The 26,599-nt window shown below is 35.7% G+C and overlaps 1 protein-coding gene across 1 annotated transcript in view; it reads right to left on the bottom strand.

The window, feature by feature from the left end:
- COL24A1 (collagen type XXIV alpha 1 chain) overlaps positions 1-26,599 on the bottom strand; it is a 355,376-nt gene that overhangs the window by 135,906 nt on the left and 192,871 nt on the right. The window contains exons 26-31 of the mRNA XM_044749176.2: positions 13,505-13,558; positions 11,178-11,231; positions 9,920-9,973; positions 8,194-8,247; positions 329-382; positions 18-62 (exon numbers count right to left, since the gene is read on the bottom strand). Of these exons, the coding sequence (XP_044605111.2) occupies positions 18-62; positions 329-382; positions 8,194-8,247; positions 9,920-9,973; positions 11,178-11,231; positions 13,505-13,558 (315 nt within the window). The remainder of the gene's footprint in view (positions 1-17; positions 63-328; positions 383-8,193; positions 8,248-9,919; positions 9,974-11,177; positions 11,232-13,504; positions 13,559-26,599) is intronic.

Below are 26,599 nucleotides of genomic sequence, written 5' to 3' on the forward strand. Positions count from 1 at the left end.
AAATGTCTTCTACTTACAATAAGACCATAAGGCCCTTTTTTTCCTTGATCTCCTTTTTCACCCTAAGAATCAATACCAGGTGAGTTAATAAGAATGTGAGTTATAGTCTTATACTTGCTAGGATACACTCACATAAAAAAAAAAAAAGACATTAAGTATATAGTTCAATACTAAGAAGAAAATCTTTCTGTGTATGTAGTTTATGCACGTTTCATAATTAAACTAAAAGAAAATTTAGAGTCATACTTTTGCAAATTCATCACTCTTTAGGCAGGCAGAGGCTCCAAAGAACTTAACTGCAGATGAAATTAGAAAAATCAATGATTACCTTGGCACCTTGTATACCTTGTTCCCCTGAGAGACCATCTGGTCCTCTTGGCCCCTAGAGATGGAAAAAATATCCTGCTGTTAATTTGAAATGTTCCCTTTTTACGGTTATGCATCCTTGCAAATGACACTGTGCTCCTCTTTAATTGACAAACTCCTTGTTTCCGTGCCATGACCACAGAAAAGAATACAGCTGAGTGTATGGATGAACCCTCTTGCATGGGAGAATCAAGCCAGTGTTTTCCAGATTTAATGCCAAATAGTAAATCAGATGATCACAAAAACAGCTGACTCAGTTTGAGGTAGCTATAATTTAGGTTTATTATTTGAGTATTTTGTTCACCTTATCACTTACTCAGCAGTCATCCAGGATTTAGCCTAAAAATAACTCTAAATTAACTTAAAAGTGGCTGGTTGGTTTGTCCAAACAGTCTTCTGAAATGGCACTCTTCACTTTACTAGAAAATGAGTGCTGTGCATTACACCTGCTGTGTGCCTACTTGACAATAGTTACTGGAAGATGGCGGGGTCACAGAAGAGGGATAGAAACGCTGCTGGGAATATTTATGCAAACTTAAAATTTCTCAACTAAGTTGCTACCAATATTCATTCAGTAATTAGTTGTGAAGAAGTATTAGTTGCAAAAGTCATTCTCTAATAAAGTGACAGTATATGTTTCCCTGCCTAAATTACAACTGTCCTTGGAAGATCTTAAAGTCCTTTTCAGGGGAATTAATTCAATTCCACAACCATTAGCTGAACATCTACAGTGGAAAAGGCACTGCATTAAATGGTATGAGGATACATAATTGTAAGAAAGTTTCTCTGTTATGAAGCTTATAGAATGATAAGCAAATTATACAAATGACTGTAATACAGGGAGAGATAAGGCAAGTTAAGGGCTAAAAGGGTTCAAAGGAGGGAGAGAGCTTTCACATGTTTGTAAAGGGAATAAAGATGTTATTTTGACACTTGGAGATCATGTTCTAGAAGGAACTCTAGATAGAGGGATAGAATGAGAAAACGGTACAGAGGCAGGAAAGGAGATACCCAAGAATGAAAAAAACAGTTTGTTTAGTTGGGCTATTGGTTCTATTGTTGAAAGACTGGGACTTAAAAGGTAAGGACTGGAGTTTATATTTAAATCAATAGGCAATGAGACAACACTGAAGATTTCTATACAAAACAGTGATATAAATCTCCCAATACAACATGCTGATTTGAAGGGGCCCCCTAGACTTCAGCACCTTCTCTTGTATCCCATCTGAAGTCAGCTTGGTTCAGCGTTACATGATTAAAAAGCTACTTCCTATAAAAGGACTTTCTTCCTGAGTGCTCTTAGGGTAACTCCACTCCCTCACCCTCTTGGGCACAATCATGGAATTGAAGAGAAGACTCAAACTCCACAAGGATCTATAGCTCCACTGGTCACACTACTGTTAAATCCATAGCTCGAGCCCTACAATTTCTCAGTCTGTATTGAAGGTACTCCATGATCTGTTCCCAACTTCCTGTTCCGCCCTATTTTCCCATGAAAGACTGCAAAACTAATTTACAGTCTTACTGTGCAGGATTTTGAATGTCAAGTGGAGGAGTATGGACTGAATTTAATAGATAAGTGATTTTCAGAGTGTGTTATTCATTTAGCAAACATTCATCACTGAGTGCCTACTACAGCCAGGCGCTGTTTCAAGCCCAGAGGATATGGTAGGGAGAAGAGACAAATCCCCAAATTCATAAACAAGGAAATAAATATATAAAATTAAAGTATAAAGTGACAATAGGTAGTCAAGTGTAATGAAGGAAAGTAAAGGAGGTTAAGGGACTGGAGAATCTGAGACGGAAAGCCCTACTTAAATAGGCGATCTGAGAAGTCTCTCCAAAGTGAAGTGTGGGTAGACACCAGAAGGAGGTGAGACTGCAGGTGCTGGGAATAACTTGGGGAAGATCACTCTGGTAGAAGAAAGAGCAACTGCAAAGGTCTTGAGGCGGGGGCATGCTTGGAATGTTTGGCAATTAAATAACTGAAGATAAAAAAAAGAACACTGATTAAAGGACGACTCTGAAGTTTAAAGTGCAAGGATCCCTCAGGATCCTGCTCTAATAATCACCTCCATCTTAAAAATTCTGCAGCCTGTATTGATTCTCTTTCTCTGGCACCTTCTATGCCTATTTTCCTTTTTCTGCCCTGTAAGAAAACACTTTGCAAAATTTTTTTGAGTAGTAACAGAAGGTGGCTGAGAAAGTATTAAAAAGATTGAGTGGTTAACATTCTAAAACACTGCAGAAAACAAAAGATCTAGACTGAAAATATGTCCACTGGTAATTAGGAACTTAACTCCTTTGCAACCTGAAATTTTTGTCTTTCCTGGATATTTCGTTAGAAAGTAACTGGCGGAATGAGGACAGCATTAATAGAAAAACAAATTGAAAATGTAAGTTTGTTTGGGGTGGATTGGGGGGGAGTAGGGAGAAGATAATGAGTTTGGTCTAGACAATCAAGTACAATGACGCAAGTATCTCCAAGGCCAGTGCTAGAGTTAGAAGTCATTCCATCTAGGTTTAAATGGTAGCAGCCATGAGGATAAAGCTCGAAAAAGCCCTAGATGCAGAACAGTTAATTAGAATTTTTAAAAAAGATTGTTTTGTCCAAAGATGGCAGTTAAGTTTCATTTCTTGGATAAAATCAGATTAAGTGGCTGTCTAGATATATATGTAGAAAAGGCTGCATCCAGCTCTGGAGGAAAATCTCATAATTAACTGCCAGTTTCTGCCTCAGCACATAAATCACCTCCTGTCAAGGCTGGACTAGTCCAAACCTGGCATTTTAAGATGAAGATACTGAAGCCTACAGATACAAGTGAATTGTCTGATGCACATGATGTGTAAATGTCCAGAGACTCCAAATAACTGTACTCTATTAAGTTCATAATATTTTTTTCAAATGTTAAAAAGGAATAAAGGTTAATTCTGTTAGCAAGTGAATTCAGGCTGAAACAAAGGACTTGAAGTTTAGAACAGGTTTACAAAATAAATATTAAAGCTTAAAAGTAAAGTGCTGACTGGTATTATAATTGAAAGGAACTCCCTCCAAAATTAAGGAATACATATAGTAATGATAATCAGCCATTTTATAATGCTTTACTTCAAAAATACCTTTTACTTAAAAGAATACTTTCACATTTATTACTCCATTCACTAAACCAGGACTACAGAGGGAACAAAGAAAGAGAAGTTTCTGCTCCTACAGTGACGACAAAGATTACCACATTCAGTTAAAACAAAAAAGATCTAAGCATAGTAATTACATTAATTAAAGGCTATAAGGCCTAAGGTTGCTAGTTAAGAGGTTAAGGCTGCCAGAACCCTAAGAAAGTTTAGTACTCTTTATGCTCCAGTTAAGGGTCAATTAACTAAAAGCTCAGCTTTATCAGCTTTATCAGCATAAGCTTCACTTTGATATTGGTTGTGGGAGTTAACCGTGGGTTAGCCTACATGCCTTCTCTAGTTCCTGAGACAAAAGAAGCTTTAGGATAAGCCCTGAGAAAATTAGACAAATAGTATCCTAACAGGCCCCTAATTGGGTATAAAGTTAGTATTATTTTTTTTGCTGAGGAATGTTCACCCTGTGTTAATATCTGTGCCAATCTTCCTCTATGTTTTAGCATGTGGGCTGCGGCACAGCATGGTGCTAGCAGAGTGGTGTAGGTCTGTGCCTGGGAACCAAACCCGGGCTGCCCAAGTGGAGCATGCTGAACTTAACCACTAGGCCACTGGGGCTGGCCGAAAGTTATTTTTTTAACACCTGCTTTACAATATCTGATTATCTATAAAGTTCTTAGAGAATGTATGCTAGCTATATAAAAAATATAATTTTTTCCTTTATCCTCTTTTAGAAAAGTTAAGTTGGCTACAATGAGTGGCTATTAGCTTCTAAAAGCTGGAATAAAGTCTGATAGCTCAGCTATATAAACTAAGCATGTCTGTAAAGTAACAAGTACTTGAATTGTAGGCAATAATCTTAAAGAGTTAACCAAATCCCTGATTAATCAATATAATCCTAAAGGCATTAGATGATAGGAGACAGAAGCACCACTTCATATAAATGCTACAATTAAGAGAAAAAAACCTGTGATTAACTAAAACATTGACATAAACTGTAGACTAGTTTATTTAGGAAGGATTTTATGAGAACTTCAAGCCCATCTTTATAACCCTTGTACTCAATTTTAATAAGCTAAAGTGTTTATGAATGAAAGAAACAGCCCTTATTTACAGAACAAATATCTTTCTAACATGGATTCAGTATATTTATATTTCTTTTTAACCATGTCTGTCTTTGCTTGCCCTCTCCATTAATGCTAAATTACTCAGATGCCTAATTATCCCTAGCAGGCTTCTTCTGGCTGTTGATTAATACAGCTGGAACAAAATGTTCCTTTAAACAAAAACTAATGTTATCTTTGATTTTGTAGGAAAAAAAAACTTTGGATTCTATTCTTGGTATAAACTTTTTTTCTGGAGAAGAAACCACAGAAGAAACTCTTCTTCATCACTTGGCGTACTCCAGGTATCACCAGTATCGAATCTGAATGCAAATACTATCGGCTGCTTTCCCAATATGATACGCATTCCCTTGAAGGGGCCACAATTCAAAAAGAATTTCTATAGGTAACATTGGTTTATTACCTTATATAAATTTCAGGTGTACATCAAAACTTTTATAGTCCTAGCCATTCTACATCTTGCATAGAAAATCTTAAAACATTACATATTTCTAATACAGTTACTTCAATGTTTTCTTTTCTTAAATCTCAAGCAGTATAGTCAGAACAAAAAATTACTCAGTTGCATGCCTCTATTCCACCCCTCTAGAAAAAGGGTACAAAATCTAATGGTATCTCATGATCAAAGGCTCAATCCCTGGGTAAGAAGGGAGATGAGGTTAACTTTGCTCTGTGCATCATCTCTTCTGTCAGGGCAGCTGGACACAGAAGTGGGTATTGGAGAGACACCAAGAGATCAGTCACCTAGCCTCAGAGAGTTAAATGTACACATGAGTGACGACAGCTGAGATTGTGCTGATTCCTAGTGACCCAAAAGGCTAAGCCACTATCTCTCTGCTACCACAGAGAGAATCTGCTAGCCTATATTGTCTATGTGAGGAATATGATTGTTTATACTATATTAATTAGCTTTGGTATATTAAATTATTTCACTTCACTTAAGTAACTATTCTTCAGCCAAACTTGGTAGATGGAAACAAAGTTTAGAGTATGTAGGATAAATAATAATACTTTAAATTGATACCAATTTTCCCATATAAGAATCTCAAACTATATGAACTGTATTTTCAGCCAATCTTGTTATCTTTTTCAGCTATATATATATATATATATATATATATGCACACACATATATATACACACACAAAGGGTAGGATTACGCAACCTACACAAAGCGGGTTAGAAAAATCTTCATGATACTAAGTTACTTAGGTTGTTTCTTGAGACGGCAGGCATTGTTGCTTGCCTGAGCTTTTCCTATCCTCTGTCAATACTGCATGATACTTCAAAAGCCACTACACTGTCATTAAACTATAAAATCCATGTGGTCTAGATGTAAGGGATAATTAACCTTGAACCCTCCATGGTACTAGCAGGGTATTTGACAAACTGTAGGCAAATAGTAAATGGTAGATAGGTGAATGGCAGATAGATGGGCGGGAAGCAGATGGGCAGGCAGACTGCTCCGAGAGCAGTCCTACCATTCATGAGGTTCACCTTTGACTGTAAGGGTGTATAAGCACGAGTTCATATAGACAGTTCTTTGTGTGGCTGCCTGGCAAACGTGCCTCAGGCATAGTTCCCCTTCAATGTACTGCCACAAAGATGTGTGGCACAAAGGGGTTACAGATGTGCTGGAAATATCAACTCCCTCAGCCTTTGGGGTGGCAGAGAAGGGCTGGGGCACAGGAACTCCAGCCACATACCTTTATTATTTATTTCAGCAGACGGGACATACATTCTCATTTTTTGTAAGTGAAAAACATTTGGAAGGATGGATTGATGAGAGAAGACACTAGGTGACTACTGGAATAGAACTTCCTAATACTATGTTCTTTCTCAAATATTGTCGTCTTCAGTTCTTTTTTTGTATTCCCAATGTTCTTTGATTACCTGAAATATTCTCCTGTAAAGAAAACGATTTGTTCTAAATAAAGCACTTATTTTTAACAAGGTCTCCTTGTTTAGAAAGTACTAGGTGAACTTTAAATAATTATGAGAAACCATTTGGGAAAGAATCAGTAAAACGTATTTGGAGGATGAGAGGAAAATAGATCTTTGAGGAGGTGATAGTTGAAGAAAAAGTGGCAAATTAGGAAAGAGTAATAATTTACCCCGAGATCATGGGTGGGGTTAAAACACTGCAGAGCAAATGAACTTTTCACTTGACTTATGAGATAGCACAAGTCTTCAGGAGCAGATCTTGCTTAGGTACATGACCCCTGCCTGGATAATCAATATGACTTCAATTACTTCACCAACAAAAGGCGGCAGTAAAGTATTTCTTCCTTTTTTTCATCTGCCACAAAACTGGTTGAACTTTCCCACTATGACTAATACAAACAGATCTGACCTGACCAACGACTGAATGCTGGCAGGGCACGGACCACTGAAGACGGTTTGGGTACAGATCATCTACCATCATTTTTATTTTATTATTTTAAATCTCATTTGGGCTAAAATAGATGTGGCCATCAGGATTAATTATAGACTGTAAATCTATAACCCAGAAAGGAAAATAGTTTTTCAGAAAAGAAATAATAATAAAGACAAATTTGCTCTCTTTCTTCAATCTGTATCTAAAACACAGGACATGAAACTAAAGCTGTTATTTCAAACTGGGGATTTGTAACACTTTTCTCCCATTTGCCAACTGGAAAACAGCAGTCTTTCTTTTGCTTTTAACCTTTGTTAGTGGAGGCGCTTCTTTTTAGAATTTTTATATATTTTCTTCACTGGCTGTAAAAGTCAAAGTAAAGCCAAAGGAGAAAAGAGAATTCTGAAGGCCCCTATTCAAGTTAATCAAGGAAAAACAGTCCTTAATATTCCATGCAATCAGACACACTAAGGTTTGAATCCTGATTGTATCATTTCTCTGTGTGTCTACAGGCTGTACACTTAAACTCTCTGAGCCCCTTTTTCCTCAACTAAAATATCTGAGATAATACCTCCCCTTTTAGGGTGGTTTTGAGTATTCACTAAGACAATATATGTAAAATCGCCCGGCATGTGACAGGCATGCAATAAATGGTGGTTCTTGTTTCTTTAAAGAAAATAAAAGGATTTAATGTTTAAAAGACTTAAAGAGTGCAAGGTTTTTAATCGAATTCTTATACATAATTATTAGACAATGATTATATAATCTCTGATTTACAATTAATAAACTCTTTGTCATTCTGTGTATCTTTGTTCCATTTCCTATTGCTCTTATTTTGTCACGATGTTACTCTTCTTTCTATGTAAGTCTCGTGTGAGTAGAAAAATAATTTATTTAAATATCTTTGCATTTACAACTTCTCCAAAAAGTGGAACTGGAAGTTGGGAATAAGAAAAAAGAATTCTATATGAATTAGTGAAATCTGTAAACATAAAATGGAAAAATATGGTTTTATAAGCACACACAATTATGAGTCACGTTTCAATTAATGAAGGCAGTTCAGCTAATACAATGAAAACAAGAGAAAAACTCAACAATATCTAAGTACAATCTAGAAGATACAGAGCTATTTTAGGTGAATACATCGCTATTTATGAAGTTATGTTTTTGAGGTTAATGTACTTCCTTTATTAGATAACTTACTCTTCGTCCTTTAGGACCTTGACTCCCAGGTGGTCCTCTTGCCCCCACATGACCCTACATGTTGAAAATTTAAAAATAAGTTATAGAATTCACAGGAATGTTATCAGAATAGTAGTTATAACCTTTCTTATGACATGTAATTCTCCGTGGGAATTCTTAAAATAAAACTGATTAGTCTCCTTAAAAAATATGCTTTAATTATTAAACAAATACCATACTTCTCTCCCCAAGTATTCTGCTTTTGACTTTTTCTACTATTCGGAGAAATTTCACTTTTACTTGTTACACCCTGATTAACGGAATGCGTGTTTCTAATATTCACTGACCAAGTAGTTTTCAGGAGGAACACACATGGAGTGATGGTGGAGGGAGACACTCACTTAGCCAGTCTGACCAGTTTAATCTGCCTGGTCCTTCAAAGGGCAATGACTATTGCTGTAAGACTTCTTTCTCATTATTCCAGACATTTAGGATAATTCCATTACATAAAAAATAGATTTTTTTCTGTTACAATGAAAAACGCCACAAAATGTTCCAAACTAATACAACACAAAAAAATAGCCTACAACAAAGATTAAGTTATTTTTTACTAAGTCAATTACAAAGAATTATTTTTATACCTGATAGTCTTCAATAAAGACTTAATTAGAAAACAAAATTTATCTATATAACATTAGGTAGATAAAAATAGTGAATGTTTTCAGGATCTCAAATTTACTCATTATCCTATGTGAGTAAAAAGATTGGCAACTGTCCCCTAGATCAGCCTTCCTAATTTTAGAAATCAACAACACATCTATCAATATACTGCAAAATCAGGTTTTTCTTCAAAACAGAAGCTTCACAAAACACCACAAACCATTTCTGAAAATGGTTCTGTTTAGGGGATCATAAAGGCTGATCTTTTTCATATTTAAGTTCACACTTACTGTTAAATTTTGATAAGCAGACTTTACTGTTTTTTTTTTTTTAAATTGGCTCCTGAGCTAATATCTGTTGCCAATCTTCTTCTTTTCTTCTTCTTCTTCTGCCCAAAGCCCCCTAGTACCTAGTTGTATATTCTAGTTGTATAGGTCCTTCTAGTTGTGCTATGTGGGATGCTGCCTCAGCATGGCTTGATGAGCAGTGCCATGTCTGTGCCCAGAATCTGAACCGGCCAAACTCCGGGCCGCCAAAGCAGAGCGCGTGAACTTAACCACCTGGCCACAGGGCTGGCGCCAAACTTTACCTCGTCAGAGACAAGATTGCATTATCTTTCTGTAAATAACAAATGGAGCATTTTCAAAACAATTTTTTATTAATAAAGGTATATTTTCTATGAATTTTATCTGGTTGTTTGAGAATGTTTACAAATTTCTAAGAAAAATATGTTGGAACTTATGCATGTGACATGTTTATCCAATTGGCTCACTTCTTAGCTTGAGTACTAACTCTATTTTCTTCTATGCGGTTATTCAATAGAAAGTTTAAATGTTTTTAGTTTTAGGCTACAGAATTGTACTGACTACTAGAAGTGAGCAGTAAATAACATGGCAAACAGAGGTGAGGAAGTTCAAGATACCATGATTCCACACTGTCTTGCACTTACTGGGGAGAAAAGCAGCCTAAGCCAATTTATAAATTACTTATTCTGCACAAAAACAAAAAAATACAGCATAACCAAAGTCATGGATTTAAATTTAAATAGACATTCTAGAAGGGAATATAAAGTCTTTTCTGTACTTACAGGTAACCCCAGTGGACCGATGGGTCCTGGAACCCCAGGAGGACCTGGATATCCCTATAATTTGAGCAAAAATATGAAAGACATAAACTCTCCATCACATCTAATTATTATCATTGAAGACAAAGCAGTAATTACAGATAGTAATAAAAAGTGATAATTTGACAAGATCTCCCTCTTCCATCCAAGAGAGAAGAGGCCACAGGAAATGTTCCACAGACAACAGAAATAAAAAATGTTTACACAGAAGCTGTGTAGCCTTTTATTAGAAATTCTTTGCTTAGAAATGACATTTGCTAGCCAGAATCACATAACCTATTAAAAAGAGAATATTCATCTTATCTTTCTGTAGGTTATATTATGCTGTGAATAGATACGTCATCTAGAGTATGAAAGTGTATCATTTTCAGAGGTCAGAGAATTCTATAATTAAGGAATATGAATGTGCACAAACACTCTAGCCTGTCATAAATACTCTACCCTTTATAGTGTTAACAGTGATGCAGAGAATATCTTAGGAAGTAATCATTCCTGAAATTGATTAGCCTTATGGGTATATTAAATTTCCCAGTTGACACCAACTGGAGATAGGTAAAAAAAAATAATCTTATAGTGCTTTACTGATAAAATAGAAGTTAAAAATGAAGAACAACTTAAGTAAAATGAATTTGTAGATGGTATTATGTGCCACTAGATCCATCACAACATATTTTCTGGAAGCAAGATTCTTTTATTGATAACAATCTTTTTGTTCTAGTTCCTGTCACATTTAAAAACTGTTTAATAAATTAAAAAAGGCAATCTAGGTATAAAATTTATCAGCTATTACTATCTTACAGATACAAGAGAACAAGGTGAATTCTGGATTCTGATCTTTCATATACCAAAGAATTACATCGTGACCACAAACTCACGGAAGAGTGGCAATGATGATATGTGCTATATAAACTATAAGCTGTAAAAGAAAAGTAGACTCCTAAAAGAATTTTCTTCTTAATCCATTTTAGCTAATTTATGGTGATTTAATTCTTCTCTTAAAACTATAGACTCATTTGACCACCTTCTGATTCGTACGCTTCTTAGTGCCAGTCAGCATTCTGAAAGGAAAACTGTTTAAAGGAGAAGAAAATTCTAATGGAAATTTACTAAAAAATAGCATTTCTCACTTACTTAAATTCCATTCAAGGCAATTCCACCTCTGGAATGCCTTAACTTTATTACATTCTTTGGAAACATATCTTTCAAATCACTGAGCTCTTACCATAATACCCTTTTCCCCCTGGGGACCCTGTGGACCTGGACTTCCGCGCTCTCCCTTTTAAAACAAAGAGAAAAGAGAAACATTGAGGCATGTTCATTAACCATGACTGAGCTAAGCCTAGACAGGAAAATTGTCAGTCAGAATCATACCTTACATGCATATCTCATCCTAATTTTCAATAATTTTTAAACTTACAAATTTTGCATTTTTATCCTAAAGTTGCTAGTCTTTAATACAATAAAAATCCTCAGGATATTTTTCAAGGAATAAATACTACACATCTTATTAAAATGAAGAAAATAGAAATTATGAATAAACAGGATTTAAAATTCAGCATGCATCATATGCTAAAGTTTTGTAAGTAGAAATGCTTACAATTTTGAGACATATAAAATATAAGAATAGTAAAAGTATCAAAGTACATCGTAAAAATTAACTGATCTGTATAACCAGTGAACAAAGTTTTATCTCTGTAGTCTGTACACTACAATTAAGCGTAATCATGATAACAAAATATGCCACAGCAGATTAAAAGGACTAAACTGATTCACATTAAAATTCCCAGGGTTGTCAAAATCTTAGTGTAGAAGATTTGACCTAGGTCAGAAGTATCTAAATCAGAATGAAAAAATTATAAAACTATCTAAATTTTTTAAACTGAGCTCATTTTATATTATTGCTACAAATCAGTAAGTATATATTAAGCACTTTTAATGTACTAAGTGAGAGCTGGAGAGACAGAACAGAAATTTGACTTTGAGTTTACCTTCAAGTAATTAGAGACATGACATATGACATTAACAAAGATAAATCAGTTAGAGGACAGTTAAATTTTAAATTGCATGGTACTTATTCTAAATCCAGGAAAGGAAGAAATCCGGAAGGATTAAAGGAATCTGGGAAGACTTTGTGGAGGAGATGGAATTTAACTGAGTCCCACAGTTTGGCTTTGAATAAATAGAGGGAAGAAGAGAGGATATTCTAAACCAAGAAAACAGTAAGAACAGGAATAAGAACAAATACAGAATATATGAGACAGGGGAGAGAAAAAGTTTATAAAGGAGAATATTAGAGAATTTGTTGGACGAACTGATAAAGCCAAAATGATGTAGTATCTTAACAGCAAAGTAGAGGAGTTAACAGGGTCAACAATAGGGAGTCAACGAAAGAATTCCAAAATGTTTCACCATGACCCATCAAAACGAGTCTTTTCTCATAGTATGTAGAATGGATTAAAGGATAGGAAAGGAAAGGTCAGGGTAAATATGATAAAGGATAAATTTAAGAGAAACTGATAAGAGTAGGTCTGAGAAGGTGGCTTTGTAGTGACCGTTAGAAAGAATGAATTGTAAGGAAAAAAATTCTAAGACCTGCTAAAAGATTAGGCATAGAGGACGGAGGAAAGGGGAAACACAAAGATGAGTTCACTCTATCTATTCTGGAAGATTGGAAGAATAGAAATAGGTATAAGACTCACTAATAGAAATGAGATAGTTGGAAAGAGACCAGTTTGAATGCGGGAAAAAAAGATATATTTAACTTTAGATATGTTGAGTTTGACTTAAAAATTTCAGATGGAAGTACCCGAAATATTATTTAGTAATTTACTTTTAGTCTTAGCTCTTCTTAATTATTCACAAAGAGTAGCCTTGTATAGCAACGGCACCAGACTATCAAGCTTATAATTTATATTCAGCAAGTCAGGTTTCAGTTGAAGATCCAAAGTTTCTGGTTTATTACCTACTAGTCCATTATAAGATTCCATTCAAAAAATAAAAAATAAAAAAATGCCCTTGCTGGTTTCAAGTAAAGAATTACTTATTTTTTAAAAAAAACTTCCCTAAATTTGAAACTCAATGTGGAAAATCACTCCAGAGGTAATCTTTAAACAAATTATGATTTCCATCACAATAGCCAGGAATCTCCACAAATAACTGCATACTGGATTCCAACTGGAAATAATGAGATTATGACTGAGATTTGGCCCAGGTAAAGTGATAACTTATACTTCTCTTTTAAAACTGCTTCCTTTAGGGAGCTTGCTCTCATAAAGTAGATTTAAATATTTTCTTGTCATAGACCTACGCCATAAATTTCCTCTTTTCTCTTCAGACCATATCATTACAACCAAAAGAGTTCTCTCCCCTTTAAAAATTGGAAATATATACGCTATTAGTTATATTTCAACATATTTAAGAGCTTCAGTATAGGTAATGTGTTTTAAGTTATGAGTGATTTCTAATTAACATAAATATCATACAAATATTTCTCCTTTGAGTTTAGCCTAGTCCAACTCTTATTACTGAACAAAATAATGAAAAAATTACCTTTTCACCAATGCTTCCAGTCATTCCAACTTCTCCAGGTAAACCAACAGGTCCCTTTTAGGAAAAAATGTAACAGAAAACACACATATATTGCATTGCTGTTACAGCATCTTAGTTTTAAATCTCCTGTAATCATTATGTTTCCAACTCATCCTAAATTTTATCTTACAGTAAAATTCCTCTGAGTATAGGTGTCCAGCCTATGACTTCACGTCAGAATTAATCTATTCAGTCAATCAACAAATATATATGGATGTCTAATATGTGACAAGCCTTGTGTAGGGAGGCACTGAGTTTCAAATCCAAACATGGTTCTTGCCGTCGTGGAATCTACAACCCAGTGGATTACAAAAACTCCTGCAATTTTCATAGCTTCTTGATGTGAATACATCAGTTTAAGAAATCATTTCTGTGACTTCCTTCCTTGAAAGTTCCTCAATACACGAGGGAACAGCACACACCCATTCATTAATTCATTTATTCACTCAAGAAATATTTGTTGCCTACTCTGTCCCTGACTATTCTGATTACCGAGATTTCATTAGTAAGCAAGGCAGACCTAGGCCCTGCCCTCACGAGGCAAAAAGTTTTCCAACAGAAAAAAAACAACTAAATTAAAAAGTGAATAATTACAAATTATGATACAAGCTCATAAAGGAAACAACTATGATGCTGAGGTGGAGAATAAAAGAGAAGATCTATTTTAGGAAAGATGGTCAGGGTAGACAATCTGAAAGCCGAAGAATAAAAAGAAGCCAGCCAGCAGAGCAAAGAAAGGAGGAAGAGCGTTCCAGGCAGAGTAAACAGCTTGAGTAAAGAAGGAATTTGGTGTGCAGGAGAAGCGAAAGAAGGTAATGGGTAACACTGTTTCAGAGTGAACAAGACTCGGGGTCATGGACCTTTGTCTTTATGGATTCTACCTCAAGCAGTAAACAACAAGCTTTACAAGAGCATAATCCTTCTCCTAACTGTCTTTAATTATGAAGAAGTTATTTTCTACTTTTATTTAAAGATGTATGAAACATTTTCTTTTTCAACAGCTACCAAGCAAAGACCCTGCTTAAACAGATTATCATACAATAATATACACTAGCATATAGAAGGTACCTGAATCATGAAAAAATGGTTTGCTGTGTTGAAGCAAACTGAAGTTAATGCTTGGGGCATAATTTTATTTACATGTATCTATACCCTTACCTATCTACATACCTACCTATCTATCTATCAATCTATCTTGTGATCACGGAAACACTAACAGATGTTAAGCACTTTCTGTGTGTCTGCTTTAATCTTTACAACAGCCATATTTGTAGAATTATCAGGATTCTCCTTTTACAGATGAGGCAAATGAATCAAGCAGCTTGCTGAGGTAGATGAATTTAAGTAGTATGGATGAGTTTAACTGGCTATTGAGTACTTGAAATGTGACTAGTCCGAATTGACAAGTGCTGTAAATGTACCAGATTGTGAAGACTTACTACAAAAAGAATCCAAATTTTTAATTAATGATTGTTTACACTGATTATATATTAAAATAATAATTCTTTGGATATATAGGTTTAAATAGAATATGACTAAAATCAATTTCAACGGTTTCTTTTTATCTTTTTTAATATGGCTACTGGAAAATTTAACGTTACATTGGTGACTTGTATTATATTTCTATTGGACAGCATTGATCTACAGTCTTAAAAATTATGCTAATATTAGTGGTTATCTCCAGTTGGAAGTGATCTAATAATTTATTTGTATAGAAATTAATTTAAGACAGTGAACTCTTTCACTCAGGCAATCAATAATCAATGGTCAGTTAATCAAGTCTGAGCAGGAACAATGAAATAGAACTCTTTTATGAGACAATAAACAAAATAGCAGAACCTGAAAGCGTTAGTCCTGATTAGTCAGATTAGTCCTGATCCAGGAATAAAAACCTTTTCTTGACACATATAATCTAGATGAGTGAATGGAGTAGGCCCATTTGGCTTTAATTCCATAATCCTAATATTGACCATGTGTATTGGAGTAACATCACCTACAAAAGTATTCTGCTTAGCCCACAGCATGTGCTTACTAATTTTTAAAAAACTGAATTAGGTGCCAAGATTTAAAAACCTGGAGATTTTATATAAAAAGATTTTACATATAAAGATTTATAAGATTCCTGGCTTCAGATGACCTAGCAAGTATAGGCGAGCATACTCCAAGGCAAATATTGGATAGACCTAAGTAGCAGTTGCCACTTAGATGCACTCTTGAGTTCACCACAATCCCTACCAATTGCTCTTCTCTCTTATTCTGACCCATTTCACTTATTTATACTACCTGCCTGGTTCCAATAGGGCATTTGAGTTTGTCACCCTTGATGTAGGAATTAGAAGGTGCAGTCTGTCAAAAGGGAATATTTGGAAGAGAAAGGTTCGCACTGGAAAATACACAGTCTAGACTTACATTCATGTCCACAGAGAACCTTTAATGAAACTTAAAGTAGGAGAACAGAGATTTAAAATGGTTCCCTTGCACCACTCCAGGACCTCAAAAATTCTAACACAAACATGCCAAATCTGATAACACCACGAGGACTGGCTAGAATATGAGGAAAGAATTCATACACAGGAAGGAGTATAAATTGGTACATCATTTTGGAGAGCAATTTACTGTATGTAGTAAAACTGAAAATGCACTTAACCTAGCACTTTCATTTCTGATTATTTACATGAGTTTCTATTCTCACACATGTACACTAGGAAACATACAGAAAGATGTTCATTGCAGCATAATTTAAGTATAGAAGTAAAATCATCTGAATTATCAGTATGGAAAGAGATAAACTGAAATTTCTTCATAATGGAAAAACAACACCAGCTAAAATTAATGGACCACATAGATAAACGTGTATCAACATGGACAAGACTTTTAAGAAAATAATGTTGAGAAAAAAGCATACATCCTTTTCAAAGAAAACATCAGTATGAAGCCATTTTGTGCAAAAGTTTAAAACCTAATAGTCTATTGTTAATGACATAAAACACACATGGGAATGATATGCACAACTTTAGAATAATAGCTTATGTATATGTAGAGTGTGGTAGCTCATTGTTATTTTAACCTGCATTTCTCTGATAACTAGTGAGTCTGAACTCTTCATATACTTGTTGAACTTTTAGATTTTTCTTGTGCAATTTCTATTCATATTCTTTGCTCAGTTTTTGCTCTTGAGGTTTCCTGTATTTTTCATGATGATTTTCAGGAATTCTTATATATTCAAGGTATAAATTCCTTGCTGGTTTTAGATATTGTAAATTCTTTCTCATGATCTATCATCCATGAGATTATTTTTGACTACCTTCATTGACAAAAATTCTAAATTTTGATGTAGTCATGTCTAACAGTTTTTTGCCTTACGATTTGCATTTTCTTGGTCTTATCTAAGAAGCCTTTCCCTACCTTTATGTCATGAGGCAATGGGCATTCTTTTCTATTAGTATTTAACTTTTCCATGTAGGTCTTTAATTCATCTGGAGTCCACCTTTTCCACAAGGTGTAAGATAGGATCCAACTTAATTTTTTTCCATACAGTGACCCAGTTTTGCAAATACTATATACACTGAATAATATCTATTTCCCTCATTGATTTGTGGTGCCATTCTTAAACTTTTTTATTGAGGTATAATTGACATACATTATATTAGTTTCAGGTTTACAACATAATGATTTGATATTTGTATATATTGCAAAATGAAAGAAAGCATCTGTCACCACACAAAGTTACAGAATTGTTTTTTCTTGTGATGAGAACTTTTAAGATTTACCCTCTCAGCAAATTTCAAATATGCAATATGGTATTATTATAACTATAGTCATCATGTTGTACATTATACCCCCATGACCTACTTATTTTATAACTGGAAGTTTGCACCTTTTGACTCCCTTCATCTATTTTGCCCATTCCCCACCCTCCACCTCTGGCAACCACCATTCTGTTTGTTTGTTTTTTCCACATTCCACGTATAAGTGAAATCATATGGTATTTGTCTGACATTTCACTTAGCATCCACTCAAGGTCCATGCATGTTGTCATAAATGGCAAGATTTCATTCTTTTTTATGGCTGAATAAAAATCCACTGTCTATTCAGATCCTCTGTCCATTTTTTAATCAGGTTGTTTTTCTGCTATTGAGTTGTATGAGTTCTTTATATATCTTGCATGTTAACCTCTTATCAGATATATGATTTGCAAACATTTTCTCCCATTCAGTAGGTTGTCTTTTCATCTTGTTGATGGTTTCCTTTTCTATGCAGAAGCATTTTAATTTGACTTAGTCCCACCTGTTTCTTTTTGCTCTTGTTGCCTTTGCTTTTGGAGTCAGATGCAAAAAATCTGTGGTGCTGTTCTTACAACATTTATACATGCTTATTTCTAAACACTCTATTCTATTCCATGGGTTATTTCTCTGCTTTTTCCTCTTTGCAAGTTTCTCTCACTCAATTTTTTCTAATGTTTTATAGCTGTCCCTACTACAGAACTGAAAATAAGCACTCTAAAACAGGCTTAGGTCAATGTTAAAGAATCTGAACTACACAAGCTTTAAATCTACTTACTCTTTAAACCTACACAACTCTTCAATTTGAAACTATCTACCTACTTGGAAATCAATAGGTGAATTAGATGAGTACATTTACAGTTGAGGCCTATCAAATTTCCTTAAATCTAAGATGTTATTGATTGTAAGATGCACCATTATTTTTGTATCTTTAAAGGGAAAAAAGATTCTGTCAAGTAATTGTAATTCACCACTGATTATAACAAACATCCCAAATCTTACAGATATTAAAATGTGAAAAAAATGTGTGGTTAATTGTATTATCGTTGAAAATATTCAGTGCTCGTTTCGGTGGAAGGATCATACATCCCTATGCTATTGATGTCTGACTTGGCCATGTGATTTGTAGCGTCAGTGGGAGGAATATAATCCGCCATCTGACACTGGGCTTCTCTATGTAACTTACTTTGACCAGATAAAACTTAGTGTGTGTGGAAGTGACATGCGCCACTTTTTTTTTTTAAACCCAGTTTCCTTTTTCTTTCTACTGCGAGGCCAACGATGTCCTAGACAGGAAGTGCTCCTGAAACGTGAGCCTCAGAATGCAGAGGAGATGGAACACAGCCAAAGCCATCCAATAGTGGATAGAGTGCAAGTAAGAAATAAACCTTTGTTGTTATAAGACACTGATATTTTGAGGTTGTTTCTTACTGCAGCAAAACTTAGTCTAAGGTGACTAATGCAATGTGTACTTTAATATTGATGAAATCTGACATTCATTTACCTAAGAAACATGATTTTCCCTTCTTTTATTCCATGTGCTAAAGGTTCTAGGAGATGGTGGAGCCACAAGAAAGAAGGAACCTGGACTTCTGAATCACTTTGTAGGGGAGAGTTACTCTGGAATACCTGTATTGGACCATTAACATGAGCAAGAATAACTTTCTTTCATGTTAAGTAAACAAAAAACTTTACATTTATTTGTTACAGCAGTTAGTACTATCCTAATAAGACAGTGAATTAAAATATAGCTTGACATAAAATTGAAAAACTTTGTAATTTAGCTCAATTGGTGTATTCAAAAGTCAGTCTCACAGAAATCATTTTATAAATGAAGACGGCATAAAATGCACTGAACCAATTTTTGGATTAGATAGCAAATCAACTTGTTCAATAAATGCAAAACGATCTGAAGAAAATACAGTTAAATGTATATTTATTTGTCCATGTAACAAGCCCTCTGCTAAGAGTTGTAGAGGATACAAAGATGAGTAAAATATAATATGGAGTTCATAATTTAGTAAATTGAGTAAGGTAAGTGCATATTTTCTGTAAGTTAAGAAAAAGCAAAATCCGATATAATGCAAAGGCAGGGGAGATTATATCTGGTTGAGAACATAAGGAAAAGCTTTACAGAGAAGGCAATATTTGAGGGATGGCTAAAGGTTGATAAGCTAAATGGTGAAAGTATATTCAAAGTAGAGGAAATGATTTGAACAGAAGGTGGGAGGTAGCAAACGACAAAACATTTGGCAAGCATAAAGCAAATCCATACTGTCTGAGATGTAGGACATGTGTAGGAAATAGACTAGGATAGATATGTTGGTGATATACTATTGAGGGTTTTGAATGCCGTGAAACATTTGTGTTTGTGGTATTTGCAGAAGAATTTGTGTTCGTAGAAGAATCATTGTTGGTTTGAGTAAAAGAGGAATGCAATTATATCTGTACTGCATGGACAGTAATTTCACAACACTGTGTTCAGTGTGTGGAAATGGGAAAAAATAGAAAACGGGGTGAAGAGTTAGAAGATATTGTATTAGTCTAGGTTAAGTGTAATGACTTGTGATAATGATATCATGATTCAAAGAAACAGTAGCTCAGAGGAGATGCCAGTGTTAGAACAAAGATGATCAATTAAGCCATGGGACAGTTATGGTTCCTACGAGTCTATCCTGAAGTATTAATTTGTGAGTCAATAGAAAAATCAACTGAAACATAAGTATCAATCAGTGCACACAGTAATAATAGAAGAGAATCTTAATGACGATTCTTTGGAGGCAAGAGATAGAAGCAAAAACAAAAGGAAGAGTCAGACAGGAGGAGAACCAGGAATATACAAAGGAAGTTAAGGGAGGGAAAAGTTTCAAGGAGAGAGAAATCAGCGTCACATGAGAAGGACTGAGGAGGATGAGCACGGAGACAAAGGTTAGGATTTGGCAATTAGAAGGTTGGTGGTGACCTCTAAGAACAATTGCAGCAGCTTTTGTGCGTTTGGATATGTTTGCCAAAGGGTTAAGAGGGTACAGGTGAAGAGAAAGTGGGAAAAAATTGTGTAGTTTTTTTTCTTTTAAGAAGTTTGGCAGCAAAAAGGAGGAAGCACAACAACTACTTGAAATGTAGTTTGAAAAATTGTTCTATAATTTTTGTTCTGTTTACCCAATAAAAGAAACTTACCTACAGTAGAAAAATACTCTTCTGAACAGAAGGAAGTTATATTCAAAACCTATTTTTTAAAATTTGTTTCACAGAATGAATTTTTTTAACTGGCTAACATTATAGCCTGATCCATCTTGATTGGTTGGGAATCAACAGGCTTGTATCAGAGAGAAGATACTGGCAGGATTCATCTGCTCCCAATACTCTGTTCTAGCCAGCTCCTTATCTCTAGAGAGCTTCCTGGCACTGGGAATGCTTTGTGAGTGGCAGAACTCATAGCAGAGAGACAAGTTTTGGGAAAAATTGCCCTATAACTTATCAGCAGAAGTACTTCTTCCTTATCAGCAGAAGTGCTGTTTAAAAGGACAGACTATGGTGCAGTGACTTGTTCTAATTTTAATCTGTGAAACCTCAAGTGCCACATATGTAAGCGAGAGCCATGGAAAGAAAATTATATTTTCAACTTTAAAGTGCTCAAATGCAAATCATGTGTATGTATAAATGGCTGTAATTTATTCATATTTTTTACCTATGGACCCTCAGAATAAAAATATGGATGACTTCTGTTTCTGTTCCTTTCAATTCACTCTTCTTCATTTCAAAACAAATGTTGAAATCTTTTATACTATTGTGTGAGTTATTTATTGCTGCAGAACAAATTACTCCAAAAGTTAGTGGCTTAAAACAATAAACACTTATTATCTCACAGTTTCTGTGGATCAGGAATTTGAAAGTAGCTTAGATGGGTGATTCTGGCTTAGAGTTTTCATGAGGTTGCAATCAAGATCTGGCATGGGCTGCAGTCATCTGAAAGTTTGAATGAGGCTGGAGAATGCATTTCCAAGAAGACTGTTGGCTGGAGACCTCAGTTCCTCACCCCTGTTGGCAAGAGGCTTCAATTCCTCACCTTGTAGGCCTCCATAGGGCCTGACTGCATGGCAGTTGGCTTACCCCAGAGGGAGTGATCCAAGGGAGAGAGTGAGCATGGAAGAAGCTGCAATGTCTTTTATGACCCGGTTACACACTGTCACTTCCTCCATATCCTATTCATTAGAATTGAGTCACTAGGTGTACTCCACACTCAGAGAGTGAAATTAGACTCTACCTTTCAGAGGGAAGAATATCAAAGAATTTGCAGACATATTTTAAAACCATCACAATGACTACATTTTATTCTTGGCTTGATTTGATACTTTATTAAGATCTTGATTCCTCTCAATAATTTTCTTTAGTTTCTTATACACTCATGTTTTGCTTGATGATGGGGATGTGTTCTCAGAAATGTGTCATTAGGCAATTTTGTCATTGTGTGAACATCATAGAGTGCACTTACACAAACCTATATGGTATAGCTTACTACAAACCTAGGCTATATGGTACTAATCTTATGGGACCACCATTGTATATGCAGTCCATTGTTGGTTGAAACATTGTTATGTGGCGCATCACCGTATCTATTTTCAAGTTATATAGTTCTGCAGGAACATTCTAAATTAGTGTTGTTGGAATGATGTACATTTTCCCCAAGATGGAATGCATAAAATTTCATTCTTATTTCATTAGTTACTGATTGTCTATCATATATAAGGCACTATACTAGACAATTTAGAAATAACTAATAATTAAAATTTAAAGTAGATAGCAAAAATAGCCAGAAGATTAAGTACTACAGGATATCAGATAAAGGAAGAGTCAGCAAACTACGCCAAGGGCTGGCTGCCTGTTTTTGTAAACAAAGTTTCATTGAAACACAGCCATGCTCATGTTTAGCTATTCTCTATTGCTGCTTTCCCCCTGTAAAAGGCAGAGTTGAGTAGTTACGACAGAGACTGTCTGGCCCACAAAGCCCAAGCCATTTCTGTTGGGTATTTAAGGGAAATACAAAACAGTCATTGAAGCCATAGCCTTCACTTATAAGAATTATCAGCAATTTATAACTTTTTACCAAGAATTTTCATTATAAATGTTTCAAAACACTAATTCCACATCTAACACATTAAAGAAAATGACTTAGTTTTTAGCCAGAACATGCTGTGTGTTAAGAGCTAGACAACTCTATAATAAGTGAAACATTTCACTTTTTGCAAAATATGATATGTAATAGTCTATTTAAAGATTTTGTCGGCTAAAGTGGAAATTCAGAAGGCTAAAAAGCCTTATGTATAATAAATCACTTGTTGGAATTGAAAAGAAATATTTTTTTCCAAAAGTCAGTGAAAACTCTAAAATACTCTAGCTCTATTTTTTTAAAATAACCACTTCCTACTTATTCATTAAAGACTGATACAAAATTAGAATGTTTCCTAGTTGAAACTAAAATGTTTTTGAAAATTTTTATATAAAGTTTTTAGACTTGACAATGATCCTTAAAAACTCATTGTGCCTTACCACCTGTCGTTTTAGAACTTGTCTATTTTGTTTCAATTTTTTTTTTCAACGTGGAAACAAGTACATTTACAGGATAAAAAACCTCAGACCCCAAAGCTCTTCAAATTTACTTTAAATTGCAAGATACAAGGCTAACTCTCTAAGGTTTAGTTCTGTTTTGTTTTAGAAACATGTTAACTTCAAAGTTTGTATTAGTGTTATCGAGTTTATTCTCTGTTTAAAAATCAAAGAATTTTAGAAGCCACGTTACCTCAGTAAAGGTAGTATTAGCTTGTATCACATGAAGTTGCTGATATTTGACTATTTTTCCTTAAAAAAATGTTAATTTTATATGGTTCAATTTAGTATAAACTTCTAAGGGCAGGAGAAACCGAAGATCAGCCAGACAGGAGAAAAGGACAACTTCAAGCACCACCTGGGAACGTGTCCTCCCATATCTAATATTTGTTTCTCCACCTTAGGTTCTTGTACCTTCACACTTTTGTCCAAGAAGATGATGACACAGACCGTTGTCAGTCTAGACAGATAAGGGGAAGATGCAGAAAAACAGAAAGCGTGTATACACGGGTAGGAAAGAGGAATTCTGATGATGAATATGACATACCTATGGGACATTCTGGTAGAAATATTCACTATCACTACACAATTGAGCATCTGTGTCTAGAGCTAAGGAAAGATAATTTGTGAATCAGTAGCAAATAGATGACAAAGACCTGGAAAGTAGATAAGTCATCAAAGAGAGTATGTAGACCAAGAAAAGGAAACGGTCAAGAACAACAACATTCAGAGAGCAGGATGAAAAAAAGTAAACTTATGGAGTTGACTAGAAAGTGTACTGCCAAAAGGAGGATATTGTCTATTTATTTATTTATTTATTACCCATAATGTTTCTTCAGAGATTTTCCTTTGTGGGTAATTTTATGACCCGACAAGAATGAACCTTTTCTGTCTATTTGTGAATACATCACTGTTTCCAAATAGCTAACCTTTGAATCACTTCACTCCTATTTTCAAGTAAAAAATCTGTGAGCTAAGGATATATTCCTTTGACAGTGTGACTTGGAGTAAACTACTTTAGCTCATTGTGCCTCATCCTTCACCATTTGGGAAGATACGACTTTAAGTTCATTAGTCTGCATGCTCTGTAAAGCAAGGATGATGTCTTGTCTGATACTGTATCCCTTATGCCTAGTATACTGCCTGGAATACAGAAGATAATTAATACATATACGTTGAATGAATGAATGAATGAATGAAGAAATCAGAGCAGAAGTGGTGGAAACAGAGAAGAGCTTCCCACATGCTCTTCAAGAAAGATCTTCTTGCCCCTGCAATCAACTCCTTCAAAGTTTAGGATTTAGCAAAGAGGCCTACATCCAAAGACTAATTAAAGCGAGAGTATAAAGGCCTGGCCACTTTTGCCTAATATGGGACTACTCTGATGGGCCATATATGCCCCAGAGCTCCCGAACGGGTTGTTTGGGCTCTCATCTCCTCCAGTGGAAGGACAGAGAAAACTGAGCAAAAGCCCAGGACTTACAGTCGGAGTGACCAAACTCCAGAGAAGGTTGAATTCCTAACTAAGACAAGTTTGTTATACCAACGTCAGGGCCTTGGTTGGGGGAAACAAAAATGGGACACCAACACTTGTGACAGGGACATCTGGACAGAGGTTCCTGAAGATTTTGAAGCACCAGACTCCTTCGAACTCTACGAGCTTACAAAAGCAGCTGACCCCTCCTTATTAATGCTAGCACTCTCCCGTGTAAGAAAATGTTCCTCAATTAGGATTTGTCCATATGTTCTCCATTATGTCAATAACTGGCCATTATGTCAATAACTAGTGGTAAGTCACAGCATAACCCACTTGGGAACTTACTAGGGCCTGATACAGGAAGAAAGGATTATATCTCAAAGGAATGAAAGATCTAGCCAATATATATTGCTAGGAGCTGGGAGAATATGCGTGGGATCTGATTCTATAGGCACTTGATCAAAGAAGCCATAACATAATATAAAAACATAAATATAAAATTAGATGTGGAAGAGTTTATTAATTTGGGAACACTTTTCCAAGATATAAGATTTAACATCCTGGCAAGGACCTAAGAGATTTCAACCCAACTCATGCAGCAGGTCTAAGCTGTGAGGTAAGCAGCTCTGCCACTTGGGCCATACGACCTGGTAGACCCTAGGGTATTAGAGACATCAGTGGTGGGAAAGGAAGCCATGTAGACCTTGTGGCAAGCCTCAATGGGAAGGTCACAACACAGGCTTTTAGGATTCTGGAGCAAGGCCATGCCATTTGTGGCAGAGAATTATGCGTTTGGAAAAACAAATTCTAATGTGCTACTGGGCTCTGGTAGAGACTGAGCACCCAACCATTTGCTGGTCAGCAAATGACCATGCATCTGGATCGCTCTATCGTAAGCTGAGTTGTATCAGACATAAAGTCAAGCAGTTCTAGTGCAATCTGGGATGGAACACAAGCAGGACAGAGGGACAGGCAAACTGAATGAACATGAGATGATGCCATTCTTTGAGGAGACCATTCAGCCACTTGGGGGCAAATTTGCTCTGGAAGGGCCAAAGATTTATTTTAACAGAAACGACATATACTCTGGGAATGGGTTGCTTTCCTACACTCAGGCCTCAACTAACAGCAGTATCCAATGGCTTACAAAATGTCTAATCTACCATACAGGATCTCAAAAAAAGTGTCAGACCAAGCACCCATTTTATAGCAAATAAGGTGTGGAAGTGGATCTATGTTTGTGGGATCTAATAGTTATATCACAAGACAACAAGAAGCTTCCAACCTGACAGAGTACTGGAATGGCCTGCTAAAGGTGCAGTTAAAGTGACAGCTAGGAAGTGATACTTTATGAGGATAGGGCCCCATAGGATGAAAAAGTATATACATTGAATCAAAGACATTTATATGGTGCTGTGTCTCCAACAGGAAATATTCATTGCTCTTGGAACCAAGGGGTATAAACACACTTAATCCTACTTACTATCACCCCCAGTGTCTCTGTGGAGGAAGCTGTACTTTGCATCACCACAAAATGTGAGCTCTGCAAGAATGGAGGTCCTTGTCCCCAAAGAGGATATATTTTCACAAGGTGACACAGCAGGAATTCTATTGAACTGTAAGGTATGGCTGCCCCCGAACACTTCAAGTTCCCTGTATCCAGGTATCAGTAGGCAAGAAAAGAGTCACCATGTTGGCACAGATAATTCACCTTGATCATAAGGAAGAAGGAGGACTGATATAATTTGTGGTCCTAAAACTAGCTGTAGTCTTAGGGGTTATAATTTGTACTACTAACTCCTCCTCTAAGTTTTCCCTTAGGAAGAGAGTCCACCAAAATCCTAGGAGAACATCTCCCTAAAAGGATATGAAGAAGTGGGTCCAAGTGACATAGCAGTAAACTGTGAACAGCAAGATGGGCCACCCAGATCCTCCTTCAAGGAAGAACGTATTGCCCAAGCTGTCATAAGTTTCATGGTTTGCCTCAGCTTCGAAGAGCCTTCTTGACCAAAGGCACACCCTTCCCAGGGTGGCCCTTACACAATGACTGCTTGAGTTAGAGTTTAAAAGCTCAGCCATTCAGCCCAGCATGATGGGTTATAAAGGATTCAGAGCTTCCTGGAGGGATGGTTGAGACTCGGTGGGGCCTTTACCAGTTTGACTTCTCCCTTCTACCCAATCCTGCTTCCTCTG

Source organism: Equus asinus, chromosome 16, assembly GCF_041296235.1.
Source record: "Equus asinus isolate D_3611 breed Donkey chromosome 16, EquAss-T2T_v2, whole genome shotgun sequence".
Lineage (NCBI taxonomy): Eukaryota > Metazoa > Chordata > Mammalia > Perissodactyla > Equidae > Equus > Equus asinus.